The sequence below is a fragment of the Lutjanus erythropterus genome, chromosome 23, assembly GCF_056507025.1.
Source record: "Lutjanus erythropterus isolate fLutEry1 chromosome 23, fLutEry1.hap2, whole genome shotgun sequence".
Classification (NCBI taxonomy): domain Eukaryota; kingdom Metazoa; phylum Chordata; class Actinopteri; order Lutjaniformes; family Lutjanidae; genus Lutjanus; species Lutjanus erythropterus.
This window is the reverse complement of record NC_139339.1, coordinates 2,874,631-2,889,293: the sequence shown is the minus strand read 5'-3', so window position 1 is coordinate 2,889,293 and position 14,663 is coordinate 2,874,631. Positions and strand designations below refer to the sequence as shown.

Here is a 14,663-nt window from a genome sequence, read left to right as displayed (position 1 = left end):
TCACATTTCAGCTGCTCCCATTCAAGAATAGAAACATATACAAGCATAGAGAAAATGTCTTACAATACATACATAATAATATAACAATAAAATGTCCTCTGTGAAGAAAAGCCTTGTCTGTTTAATGTGCAGTGTTGGTCAGTAGAGGGAGCTCTTTACATTATATTGTTAGTTATGATAATGATAATGATTTTATGACATCAATTGAATTTGAGAAGTTATAAATATATCTGAATAATGGAGTAATTATGATGAGATATGGAGCCCAAGAGCTTTTGAATGATGATCATCAACATCCAATATTTCAGCATTTTTAGTCTGATAAATATCCTTTATGTTAAAATACTGGGTAGCAGTATTAGCAGCAGTAATATAAAATATAATATAAAAAGTTGTCACAATACTGGTTAGAAAAACAGCAATTACATAAAAAAAACAAAACAATCAAATCATTCATTAAACTTTACTCATTTTATTAATATTTATTTTCTTTTTGTTAGTATTTAACTCTAATTATTGTAAATATAGAAACAAAACAAATTTAAATGTTGCACATGCATGTTGTTACCTATCTATCTATCTATCTATCTATCTATCTATCTATCTATCTATCTATCTATCTATCTATGTTGCTTGAGTTTGTTTTACTAATATTAGAAGTAAACAAATGTAAACAGTACAGAGAGAGGTGGAGAAACAGACTCTACATTCCTTCTTCCGGGTCTGGCTTGGCGCCAAAATCATTCACGCCCTCTCAACGTGGGTTCCTCGATGACGTCGGGACTTCGCGGATTCTGATTGGACAGCTGTTGCTCAGTTAAATTCCGACTGGAGCCGAGCCCCCGATTTTAACAGCCGCAGCGCGAGGGCGACCGGACAGCTCGAGGCAGCTGCCGGACACCTGTTGCCAAGGAAACATCACCGGCGGGGAAATTAGCAAAAAGAAAACAGAAGAAGGTGAGTTTTTGCATCTGTCATTTAAACTTATGACTGATTTTAAACTCACGATGGTGACTATAGTGATCTAAAATCTACTAATTTTACTTACTTAATTTATTGTATTAATTTCTTCCTTCTGGCATTTTATTGTTGGTAGAGGTGGAGATGATTTAGTTTGATATATTTTACATACAAAAACAATTATCTTATTAAAGCATGATGCATCCTGACAACAACAAAATTAAATAATATTAAATAGATAAATAAAATATAATAAATATAAAATAGCATAAAATTAACATTTTCAAGTAAAGTACAAGTACCTCAAATTTGTAAAAGTATAACACTTGAGCAAATATAGGTCATGTTCCACCACTGTGTATACTTTTTTAGTGATCTTGTTTTAAGTCCATCTAATGGTGCTTTAATAAATAAATGTGATTAAACAGCACAAATTCAATTTTAAAATCTGTTCCAGAAGGGTTAATCTCTGCAGAAAAGAAAGACGATGGTTCGTACACTGGTACGTGTGTGTCATGATCACCCAAAGGCGCATGTGCATTGTTATGTTTTGCCAACAGCAAGTGGGTCATATGTGTGTCGGTGTGTGTACACACTGTTCTGGAGTGGTAAGGTCATCCAGACAAAGTTTAACCTTTCTGACGTGAGTTTTCTGAGCTGGAGAGAGAGTCTAAATCCATCAGTGTCATTAATATCGATCATTAACACAGCTTTATTTACTCTGACAGGCCTCTATACACAGAATTCTGGCAAAAAGTTAAAACTGTGTCACAGGGAAGTGAGGTAAAGGTGACAACTTAAGTTATCTATAATACAGCATTCCTGCTTTTTTTTTTTTTTTTTTTTTTTTTTTTTTTTTTTTTAGGAAAAATCTGTAATATATTTACTGTAATTTATCATGAAATGACCATAATGTGTCTTCAGAGATGGAAGTTTGCCACCCAGCCCTGCAGCTAAAATTCAAAATAAAAGCTCTAGAACCCTAATAACTCAAAAACACACAAACAAATGAGGTTTTAGACTTTTCTGCCAGCGCTTCTTTTCAAAAGAAGTCTCTAAGGAGTCTCAAAAGTCACAGTATTTTTATAGCTTGGCCCTGGTTTGATTTGTAATGGATAGGAGACGACACACAGCTGGAGATGGAGGGTTATTTATGGAATACAAACACACTCAGTTATATACAGAGAGGTGGTAGCGAAGAGAGGGTGGAAGGGAGGAATAGAGAGAGAATGAAGAAGATAATCCTTGGTTATGTAAACCAGTGTGAAGGATTACACTCCTAAATGTTGCCAACAGCTGACCTTCTCCTTTTCCTCGTCCCTGACACACTTCTCATCTCCGTATCATCTGAAAATGTGACTCCAACATCACCCAAAACATTGCAGAATATTTCTTTGAAAAGCAAGGAGGACATTTTTTTATTCTTGTGTTTTCTTTTAAATAAAAAAATAAACCAAATAATAATAAACCATAAGCCAGCTTCATTCGATATTAGCACAAAGAACGGTAAGCCGAGGCTAATATTGACAGAGGTAGTGAGCTAATCCTTAGCTAATGCTGCAAAATAACTGAACACTCACTGTCACATTATGACTTGTCAAGGACTTGTCACTCAAAGTTTAGGACTTGGGACTTGACTTGGTAATTGTAATTGAGTAATTGAGTAATTAGATACTTGAGATGCCCCACCTCCCGCTTTCTCACCAAGATAGCAGGTCCTTTTGTGTTTTAAATTGTGATGTCTAGACCTCTTAACCTCCCACCTGGATACTGCAGGATACCCCTGATGTGAAACACATCCTAGGGAGTTGGTGCCGATACCTGACAAAGGAGTGTGAGAACACTCTGAGTAGGGTACCGACACCTGCGGCAGACAAAAGGTTGTGAAACACACCTTAGGGGGCGTTGCTCAGGTATAAATGTTTAGGTCTCCCCATGTTCGGGGTCTTTCTTCATTCTGACCGCTCATGTGTTGATTGACCTTTTCTTTGCAAGGAAAATAAAAACTTTGTCGGCCGGCAGAAGTCTCTATTTCATTCTTCACCAGTAGCAGAGAATTTCCACAACACTAGGGACTTGCCTGTCCTGACTTGGGACTTGACTAAGGACTTGTAGGACTAAAGTACAGATGAAGATGCTACAACTTTGTTCAACATTTTAAGTTGCACAAAGAACAGTAAGTTGAGGTTATCATTGACATAGCTGGCAAGCTAATGCTTGGCTAACGTTAGCTTACAGCCAAGTAACTTTGTGGCTAGAAACTCAGTCACATTATGCGGACTTGTAACCCAAAGTTTAGGACTATAGACTTGATGGTAAAGTCATGAGACTCACTTGTGACTTGAACAAAACAATGACTTGGTCCCACCTTCACTGTCGATTCCTCAAAAATAATCAAATGCATTTTGTTATCTTACTTTATTTCAGGAACCCGCTGCCCAGCCAGGTATTTGGGTATTTTCCTCCACAGCTGTTAAAGACATCAACCATGTCGTCCACCGTGCTGCTCAATCTGCTGCGTTGTGGTCGCTCCGCCATCACCAGACAAACCTTCCTCACAGCTCGCGCCTCACCTGAAACCTCCACAGCTTCAGGGCAGGTGAATCTACATGCGTGTGTGTATGACATGTGAGATCAGAACATTTCAGAAAACATAAGCCTGATTGTCTGAATGGTTGGCCTGCAGGTGGGCGTGGCGTTGTTCGGGGTGGTGGGCGTGCGGCGGGCCAGCGGGTCGACCCGCTTCGACAGCGACGGCAGCGGCCGGCCGGTCACCTGGGACTCATTCGGTATCTGGGACAACAGGATAGAAGAGCCGATACTGCTGCCCTCCAGTATCAGATACGGAAAACCCATTCCACAGGTGAGTGGGGGGATGAATGAATGAAAAATGAATGGATGAACAAATGAATGATTCAGTGCACGCAAGGGAGAGTAGAATAAACAATAGACACATAGAAGGATGGACTGAATGGTGAATAGATGAGTTTGAGTATAACAGCAGATAAATGAATGAATTAAACGATGAATAGATGACTGAATGGTGATATGGTTGGAGAAATGAATGGATGACTAATCAATAGATGGTTGAGTAGCTGAATGAATGAATAGACAAATAGTAAATAACTAAATGAATAACTGGATAGCTGGATGGATGAATGAATGCATGAGTATCACATGGATGAACTGATGAATTAGTTGCATGAATCAATGAATGGATAACGCATGGATAGATTAATGAATGACTGATGAAATGATGAATTCACTCCCTCCCCCGCTCAGGTCAGTCTGTCCCGGGTCGGCAGTGCGTCTGTTTTAGGTCTCAGGAAACAGAACGAGGACCGCCTCCGTTTCGCCCGTATCCATGACAACCTGCTGTACTTCGCCGTGTTCGACGGCCATGGCGGCCCGCACGCTGCAGACTACTGCTACACCTTTATGGAGAAGTTTATCAGGTTGAAACTAATATAACATCACAACGTAAATGTACCACTTTAATGTCAGATGATATACAAGTGTTTTTCTTGTAAATTTGAGACTTTAACCTCAGAAATATAGTTTTCCCTGGACCGTTCCCTTCCTCCACACGATGGTGACGTCATCCTAAAATTCACTGCACACACTGATACAGATTTTTTTCATGTTTTTGTCCAGAGATGCTTTGGAAGTGGAGGATGATCTGGAGAAAGTTTTAAAGAAAGCCTTTTTAGATGCTGACAAGGCTCTTCACACACATCTCAGCTACTTCAACAACGGTGAGACACACACTGAAGTACAGAATACTCACTAGATGGTACGTTTTATGAGTTTATACTGTATTTACCTCTTGATAACCTGTTACATTTATATAGTATGAAGCAAATAAAAAAACTCTAACACATCAGGTAATGGTGAGTTTGTGAGTTTATGCACTAACTCTGAAAGTACCCTGCTAGAATAAAGCACAAAATATTACGTATTCCTCAACTATCCATCCCTCTCTTCCTTCCCTCTCAGCCTCTTTCCTGACAGCCGGCACCACGGCGACGGTTGCTTTGCTCCGTGACGGAGCGGAGCTGGTGGTGGGTAGCGTTGGTGACAGCCGAGCGATGCTGTGCAGGAAGGGACGAGCCACCAAGCTCACGAACGACCACACGCCCGACCGCAAGGACGAGAGGCACAGGTACACGCCGCCTGATGTCTGTCTTTGATTCTTATTAGTTTTTCACCGCAGCTATGACTGGAGGCTCAATGTATTAAATAAGATTAGTCAGAATAAGGCGTGTTGGTTGGAACAGGGACTTTATATGATAAAGATAAAAGGTGTTGCAGAGGATTGTTCTTTGTTTGAGAAACCAAAGACTAAAGTATTGTTCTCATGGGACTAAAATTACTCCTGACCTTTTGTTGTTCCTCTTCTGAGAGTTATGGCGGCAGCATTGGAAAATCATGACTGGGACCTATAAAATTTCAACTATAACCTCAGAAAATTCTGAAAAAAAAAAAGTTTAAAGGTCGGTCTTGTCCAGAGTGAACGGTGCAGAGTGAAGACAGTGGAGCAGCAGGGTTCAGGTTTCCCAGCAGCCAGTCAGGTTGTAAATAGACTCAACAGTATGTTGGACTGCAGGACGTCAGCTGGCAGCGAGTCAGTGCCTTTGCTCAATGACTCTCCTGCATACATGACGATGGGTTCATCCTGTACACCGGTGCGGGGCCTGTTCCAACATGCCTGTGTGGAACGGGACGACTTCTTGGCCGCTGGTGTTGCTGCTTGTGACTTTCTAGATAACTGCCCGTTTTAACACTGACTGCTTATTGTCACCAAAACACTTAAAACTAGGGCTGCATGATATGATAAAAAAAAAAGTCATATTGTGATTATTAATTATCATTTCTGCATTACAGTTTTCAGTACAGTTTGAACTGTAGGCCAACAGGTTTGAGTTTCCCTCAGGCTCAATGCAGCTGATGTTATGTAACAGCAGAACGAGGCTATATTTGACTCTGGATATCAACCAGACATTTGATAACACTTCAGTGTTAGAGTCCTTCAGTGTCACTGATTTATCTTAAAGGTACAGTCATTTAAGTGCAGTTTTTATTCCTAAAACTACCAAAGTAGTTGTAGCTTGTCCAAGTTGCATCAAATTTGACCGTGCACTTCCTTGGGTCCCCTGATTTACATTAGCAAAGTTTGAGGTAGATCAGATGAGATATGCAGGTTAAATTCGCACATACATGCAGACAGAGTTTGATGAAATGAGAGCAGAGCTGTAGGTTGACAGGTTTGGGTTTCCCTCAGGCTGAATGTGGCTGAGTCTATATTTGACTCTGGATATCAACCAAACATTTGATAATACTTAAGTGTCAAGCTCCTGAGACCTACAGACACATAAACTCAACGTCCTCAACTGACCGTAATAGTCACTGATTTGTCTTAAAGGTGTAATCTTCATAAAAAAAAAAAATAATAATCTAAACATAAGAAAAATGGTCACACCACTACCAGAATTTTAAAAACAGGAGCTTAACCTGCTAACACTGGAAAACTGAAGGATGGGGCTAATTGACACTAAGCCCCGCCCCTTTTTGCCCTTTCATCCAGTAACAGTTGAGTAAGGTTCGTAGTTTGTTAAAAAGAAAAACATGTTTTGAGGTTGAAAGATGTTGTTGGGGAACCTATAAAAGCAACATATCGTCACATCTTAAGTTAGCTAATGTTAGCAAAACACTTGCTAACTAGCTACTGTAAGGCACGTCCATCTTTAGCATCCTTAGTTACACTTGATAGGTAATGTTAGCAAAAAACTAGCTATCTAGCTAGCCAGTTAGCAAGCTGATGTTTTGCTAAGATTAGCTAATTTAATTTGTGACTTTAAGTCCCTGAGCGAAGTCTTTTAACCATCTCCAAAATGAGTTTTCTTTTCAATATAGACGAGCAGACAGTAACTCATTCTGTGTCTGTTCAGGATCCAGAGGTTCGGCGGCTTCGTGACGTGGAACAGCGTTGGTCAGGCTAACGTTAACGGGCGGCTCGCCATGACTCGCAGCATCGGAGACTTCCACCTGAAAAACAGCGGCGTCATCGCTGAGCCGGACACACGACGACTCAATGTGAGTTTCTGCTTCATCAGACCTTTGACCTCCAGTCATTCAGGTTTTACTCTTCATTTAATCTAACTGTTTTGGACACATTTCAATCAACCTCTCTGTCCGTGTCTTCAGGTCCAGCACGCCAACGACTCCTTCCTCGCTCTGACCACCGACGGCATCAACTTCCTGCTGAGTGACCAGGAGATCTGTGATGTCATCAAGCAGTGCCACGACCCCACCGAGGCTGCTGATGTCATCGCTGAGCAGGTACTCAGAAGTCTCTGTTACTCTTACTCTCACCCTCTTTGCATTGCATCTATTCTGTACTGACCCCTCAATTTTTAAGTCCAGTCATTTTAAGTGTTTATTTAAAGGGACTGTTGTTTGTTGTTGTTCTGTGTTAGTTTGGAAGTTACGCAATAACACAAAAAAGCAAAGAGATCAAGGCAGCATTAGACCAGCAACTCCTGTGTTCTGTGAGGTAAAATTACAGATTTCACCTGTGGAGTTTGGTGGCTTTGGAGGGAGTGACGTTTGATTTATAAAAGAAAAGGTTCTGTAACAGTAAAATATAGGGTACACTTTTTATACCTTGCAACATTAAAGCTCGGTGGACGCAAGTTAACGAAAAGCATTGTGTGTTTTTAAGGCGTTGCAGTACGGCTCGGAGGACAACGCCACCATCATCGTCATCCCTTTCGGAGCCTGGGGGAAACATCAGAGCGCCACCGCCGTCTACAGCATGAGCAGAAACTTCGCCTCAAGTGGGAGGTGGGCGTAGAGGACACACACGCACACAAACAGGACTTTGACTTGACGGTGTATATAGAGTGTTTATTAACATGTTGTACATACAGAGAGGTTTGCTGCAGTGTTTGTGTGTCTGAATGAAGGTTCACTGCTGTCATCTGAAGTTTAATCTCAAACTTCCAAAATATTGTTTTTCCAGAGGAGTTAAAAAGAGAATTAGAACAAAAGCAAACAAACAAATTATGTTGGCATGAAATCATTGTAATCAAAAGTGGCAATAATCTTATTTTTGTACTTGTCCGATTAGCTGAATCATAATATATAAAAGTGATATAAAGATAAAGTTCTGATGTGAATAAATGAATTTAAATAAATGGTATTTACCACTTTGTCAGACATTTGAGTGAAAGTTTGAGTGGATGAAAGTCTGAAGCAACAAAGAGAATCATCACAAACTCTATATAAATAAATAAAAGCCAAAGTAAAACCTGCCTATAACTGCACCTCGTGTATTGTCTGTTATTCTGTTCTATAATATTACAGCGTACTGGGGACATTTTGTTTGAGTGGGGGGTGATTCAGATTTTCCAATATAGTCATAGAACTATGAGAAAAAACTCAAGAATTTTTTGAGATGAAAGTCACAAATGTACTTTTTTTCTCACACATTGAATATTGAATTAACTGAATAAACTGAGACTATAAAGTCACATTTGCAAGAAAAACCTCACAGAGATTTAAGTTGCACATTTACATGAAAAAAAACCCACAGAGAATTTTTTTTTCTCCTGCAAGTTTATAACTTAATGCTCTTGGAGACTATAAAGTCATAAATTTACACGTTTTAGATGGAAGATGGAAGATGGAAAATGAAAAGTGCTTGACTTTGACTTTTAAAAAGTTGTAGTAAAAGTACCTGAAGTACTTGAGTAAAAGTCACTCAGTGTGATAAGAGACTCATTCTGAACGTTGCACCCTGTTCTCTGTTCACTCTGTGAAGTTTGTGACGTCGTTCAGTCACACACACACACACACACACACACACACACACACACACACACACGGTCTGTTGTGGAAACTTACTGACGTTTGACGGACAGCTCGGTTTCCTCTCAGGCGACCAATAGCGTCACAGGAATCACCCGCCCTCCCAAGTGTGTGATGAGGCGTTCATGTGTCGATGCGTAAATATAGAAACTGAGATTCATCGAATTCCCTCACATGACCAGAGGGTGACGCTGACGGTGGAACACACACGCACATATTAAGAAACATGTATGTCAGTGACACTGAATACTGACTGACACACACCTGAAGACGACCCAGAAAACCTTGTGACTGACGGTGTGTGTTTGTTATGGTTATTATAGTTTACAGATTAATTTTCATCAGATTTTTATTTTTATTTTTATTTTTATTTTTATTTAATTTTTTATTGTTTTCAGTTCACTTTAGTTTCCAGATTGGGTTTTATTTGATTTTAGTTAGTGTTATAAATACATAATCATTTTTTTCAGTTCTTTCAAGGTTTTCTTTTTGATCTAGTTATTTTTTTGTTTATTTACATTAGACATTGGTTTTAGTTTATTTTTTATTTAAGTATAATAAATTTGTTTGTCTGTGATTATCATTAAATTATGAATAAGTTCAGAAACTAACAGACTTTTTTTTATTATAGTTATTTTAAACACTGAGAAAAGATGTTTTATCAGTGTTGTTGTAGTTATAATAAGTCACCAGTAGATGGAGATAATTTCATGCATATTAATTCAACATTCAGGTTTCATCCTGTTTTTTTTTCATTAATTTACGACTTTAATCTTTAATCTTAACTTTCTTTCTCATGAATTTCTCAGATTTTTTTCTGAATAGTACCTCTCACAAGGTTATGAACTAAAAATCTCAGAGAATAATTTTTTTTCTCATAAATTTAAAACTGCAGATGTGATGTTTGATTTTGCAAAAAGGATGATTAGATTTCAAATCCTGGGTTCATCCACCTCTCATGACTGAATGTTACCTGAGCAGGTTGTCTTTGTATCTGCCTGAGTGAAACATCCAGGTGTGACCAATCACAGCTCACCTGTCTGCAGCCTAATTAAAAGTTTGGTGGAGACGTAGATCCTAAATCCGTCGTCCACTCTGACTTGGTATTATGTAAGGCTGTAGTGTCATAGTGCAGCTGCTGTCTGTGTTAATTATGTGATTGATAATTAGTTTGATTGATCCTCAGAAGAACTAAAGACGACTCCAGACAGAGCGGTGCTGTTGGTAAGAGCCGATCCTGTGTTTTCTGAATTCAACAACAAAAACCTTCCAACAAGAGTGAAACTACATTTGTCTGACAGCTTTAGTTTCTCAACAGATCAAGATTTTCTCATGATCTGTTCATGTCAATGTCATGTCAATTCATCCAGAAACATTGTTTCTGGATGAATTGAGGTTAGTTTTAATGCTTATATTTGTAAGCATTATATTTTTATACTGACATGTTCTGTTTGAACTTGTGACCCTTTGGTTCCCAAGTTCAAGTCCTTACAGACCGACCTACTGACCCCAGACCTTACAACACCTGGTATTCCTGGGCAGTCACCTGTCCAAGTGCCAACCAGGCCCAACCGCGCTTGACTTCCGAGATCAGACGAGGTCCGGCGTGCTCAGGGTGGCGTGGCCGAAAGCAAAAGAAGCACAGATTATCATGGCTGCCGTGACCCGGATTCGAACCGGGGTTGCTGCGGCCACAACGCAGAGTACTAACCACTATACGATCACGGCCTCTTAAAAAAAAAAAATCCTCTTTAGCAGGTGGACAGCCTTAAATCTGGTCGTGGGCTGACAGGGTCCTGATTCTCCTCAGAAGAACCCTTCGTTTTCCTGGATCTCTCCTGCTGGAGAAGGAAAGGAATGAGTATGAAAAAATTAATTCAGAAAAGACAGAAAACAAAAACTTAAGGAGGATTCCTCTACAAGTGCAGAGCCGACGTGAGATGTCAGGGAACAGCATCCTGTTTCATACATTTAACATCTGTGTCCACTGAAATCATTATCTGTGTTCAACTATTTTTATATTCACTCAGTCGTTTCATTATATTCTCCTTTACTTACTCACAATTAATCATTCTAGATAGCTTTTATACATCAGTATGTGGATAATAATTGTTAAATATTTGAGAGTTTTAGAAATAGATTCCATCAGAGTTGTTAGTTAGGCAAAGTGTCTGAACAAGATGGTGTTATTCTGGTCTCAAATTTTAGATATGCATCTTATATTTTACATTTACACCTATATTCATCAAAACATCTAACAAACCATCTTACATTCTTGTTCACATAAACACATCAGCATTGCACACACACACACACACACACAGACTTACACTCATGACCTGTGACCCACACACACACCATCCCATTTATCCTTAAATACTCAAACTGCAGTTGATTATTTTTATGAATCCTGCTTCTCAAGAGCATCCAGGTTACTGGATTTAACTTTTTACAAGGAATTATCATCATTTTCACGTCTTTTTGAAACTATCGAGTGTGGGAAAGCTCCATCAGAGCCGTGTGTTTGTGGAGAAACATGTTTGTTGATTGATGATCTGGATTTGGTTTGATTGTTTTGGATATTTCTTATGTATTTGTTTGCTTGCGGCATAGAAAACAACAAATAAGGTGTTAGATTTGAGGAAAAATGTGATTTTGTGAAATGCTAAATTTTAATGTTGCTAGGTTACAGGAGAGGTTCTACCACAGACAGGAGCTTGTGGGTAGAACTTCCTGTGTGTGCAGCGCAGACAGCTCGCGCTGTATTGACACGTGTGGGCCGATTAATGCCATGAACTTATTTGAACTTTTGAACAGGTTTTGTTTGGTGATGTGACGGGACCAGATATAAAAGGAAGCACCTTGTAATTATAGGGGCTTTTTCGAGAACTTCCCACCTACAGAGATGCATTTCGGTCTCTCGGGGTTCCCCAAACTTTTCGTACAGATAAGGCGATTGTAGCTTGAATCTTAAGCTTCTTTTTGGAAATTGGAATTTTATAGAGTTGGCGGATGAGCGCAATAGTTTGAGGCCTATAGTGAGTTCTAATGTTCAGTTAATTATAAACAATTGGATTAAATAAGCCTGAAATAAGAGCATGTAAAACCAAACCCAACCAGTTCATCTTCCCCTGTTGTATTTCTCCATAGTGGATTAATGACTTTGTAAGCCCAAAGTGCAAACTTGAGGAGAACCACATAAAAGAGTTCATCCTTCACAGGACGTCGCGCGGCCCATGAGAGGTAAGCTCCAGCGCATCGACACCACGGCACACAACGACTGACTCGCCGCAGGCGTACTTTCACTACTCATAAACACACCGCAGGGTAGAGAACCTTTAGGCCCGAGGACTTCGTGCTCGGTGGAGTCTTATAGCTGTTGGGCTCCAGCAGGTGAAGGGGTGTAGTTTTTAAATGGTTATAAGTTTTTGTAGATTATAAATTACGGTTTATAAATGTAAGGATGTAAGGATAAGTCTAGTCTAACGGAGGTACTGGGGCCTGAGAGCCTTCGACGAGCTTCACGGTCAGGCCAGTGGGTAGAATCACATAAGAGGGCCTTCCTCAGAGAAACTAGCTGCAATTTTTCTGGGGGCTAAGGGCCCGTTAGCATAGTCCACCGATCCGTCGGTGCTGCAGGCGGCAGATTGATGAACGTGCTGTCGCTGGCGGTAAGGCGGCAGCCCACTTCTAAGAAATCCAACTGGAAAGGGATTTCCCGCCACGTAAAACAAAGTCCCGGGGGTCGAGAGCAGCTTTAGAGCATCTCGTCCCTTTTTTTTGGGCTCACTTCGATGCTATAAAATGAAAATGGCGTAGAAAACGCGCGACAATACAAAACTGTGTAAAAGACGTATGATGAAAATATAAAGATAAAATATGTTACAAGAGGTTGATCAGTTCTTCAACTCTTTTTTTACACAGGTATTTATATTTACTTGAGTAAAGACCTTTGCCTCCCCTGGTGGTAGGCGTTGATTGTTTGTTGATGTTAGCAGACTCCATTTCTAAGCTAACGTTAGCTTTTGTTAGTGCTGTGTTGCGACAGATGTCACATTTTTAGCCGTGTACCAGTATTTTTTGCTGAGGTGAAGATTTTAAATTCTTCGTCCCTCCCCTGTGGGAGTGAGACAGACTCACACACACACACGTGCTGCCCTTCTCCCTACTTCTCTTATCGAGCCTCCGGTCATAAAACAGGACTCAACACACACACACACAGCGAACACTGAACAAACCGCCTTCACACACACACACACACACACACACATTGATCCCTGCAGTCAGTGTCTGTGGTTTGGATGTCCGTCAGCAGCTCTTCTCACAGGGATCGTCTGATTTCAGCAGGTGAGCCGTGAAATCTAAACGTACTCTTTACATAAATCTGCTCTGAGTGAGATGAGTTGAGGTTAGAGCCTTTCTGACTGAACAGTTTTGTTTCTAAAAGAAGAAATGGGTAGTGAAACTTCATTTTAGCTGCTTCTGTGTCTGTAATTTCTTAAATTAAAAAAAAAACTTCTCACATGGTTTAATTTAACTGTTTGAGGCTCAAAGAGGTAAAACACCCCAATATGAGAAATATGTTGACAACCAGTAGCTAAACTAGATAACGGTATAAATGCAGGGTTCATATGGGTGCTGGAATTCCTTGAAAATTTTAATGTAGTGTTTTCAGAGTTTGAAAAGTGCTTGGATTTTGGATAAAGTACTTGAAACTGCCAACTAAATAGTTTACATTTTAGATGTATTCGCTCTTACGGTGCACTTGAATTTGATGTGATTTTCATCAGCTGAGTGAGCCTCAACTTGCACATCAGCAAAATTGCTAGAAACCAGTCAAAGGTTGTAACTGCTGTCATCAGAAAAAAAACACATGCCTACTGTAGGCAGGTGTGTTGTTGGGTCAGCAAAGTGTTTGATTTTGATGCCGGAGATCATCTTGTTATCTGCCAAGTTGGTGTTTTCTTTATCCTTTAACTTTAACTGAGTAGTTTTGGGCTAAACTTGAAGGATAAGGCTAACCATTGTGTTTGGTAAATGTAATGCTATCTCAGACAGCAAGTTTGGCAGAAGTTGCTGGGAGTAAACCGTTCTCGTTAACTAGTTAGCAATTAGTGCATATGTTTGTGTTTTTCTCACGAATGTTAGCTAATAATAAGCCCCTTGGCTCCGGAAAGAATCACTTGGTTGTTATTTTAGCTAGTAAGTTGAACTTGTTAGTGGGGTATGCTAACATACGTACGCTAAAACTGAGAAACATGTAGTTTAATCAGTTACAATTTTGCTCTCGTGCTTTTTGTTTGCAAGTAAATAGATGTGCAGCTCATTAAACAGATGTACATATTCACACACACACACACACACACACACACACATATATGTATGTATTTATGTATATATGTCACACTACATTGTGCAAGTAGAGATTCTGTGAGCAAATTGTTGTTAAAGAATTATCACACTGTACCACCGCAGTACGTGTGTGTCGGGAGCTATATTTTTGTTTGGTTTAGGTTTTGTTTACAGGTCACATTGCCCAGAGTTAATAAATAACAATACAAGGTTTTGATTAATCCTACCTTTTTAAACATTTACTAAAAGACGATCTATTGTTTTCATTATTTGGGAATCAGTTCATAATGATTCACTCAGAATTCATAGATGAAGTCATGAAAAAAGTTAAATAAATCAAGAAATATATTGATTTATAACAAAATAAATGTTTTTTAAAAAAGCTTAGCTGGTTTCAAAAGGGGGCAGGACTTCATCTTTCTGTAACAGTTGTTAGCTTCAGTAAAGTTTCTTCATTGTGTTCAGGAGGACAGAAGTAGAGG

General features: G+C 39.5%; 1 protein-coding gene and 1 non-coding gene across 2 annotated transcripts; one reads left to right on the top strand and one right to left on the bottom strand.

Moving 5' to 3' along the window:
• The first annotated feature begins 797 nt into the window (after positions 1-797).
• Positions 798-8,285, top strand: LOC146305350 (protein phosphatase Mn(2+)-dependent 1K-like). Its single transcript, XM_084712812.1, has 9 exons — positions 798-957; positions 3,388-3,559; positions 3,647-3,823; positions 4,243-4,415; positions 4,615-4,715; positions 4,957-5,122; positions 6,909-7,053; positions 7,165-7,299; positions 7,682-8,285. Exons 2-9 carry the CDS (start codon positions 3,449-3,451, stop codon positions 7,811-7,813), a joined length of 1,140 nt encoding a protein of 379 aa, XP_084568938.1. The 5' UTR covers positions 798-957; positions 3,388-3,448; the 3' UTR covers positions 7,814-8,285.
• Positions 8,286-10,485: 2,200 nt separating this feature from the next.
• On the bottom strand, positions 10,486-10,557 carry trnah-gug (transfer RNA histidin (anticodon GUG)). The gene has a single exon. It is a non-coding gene; the product is annotated as a tRNA-His (tRNA).
• Positions 10,558-14,663: the final 4,106 nt, after the last annotated feature.

Bases quoted from the DNA above. Each gene is read 5' to 3' on its own strand.
- LOC146305350 (XM_084712812.1), top strand. From the start codon at position 3,449: ATGTCGTCCACCGTGCTGCTCAATCTGCTGCGTTGTGGTCGCTCCGCC. The intron at 5,123-6,908 runs GTACACGCCGCC...GTGTCTGTTCAG, and splicing joins CGCAAGGACGAGAGGCACAG to GATCCAGAGGTTCGGCGGCT. The intron at 7,054-7,164 runs GTGAGTTTCTGC...CCGTGTCTTCAG, and splicing joins CGGACACACGACGACTCAAT to GTCCAGCACGCCAACGACTC.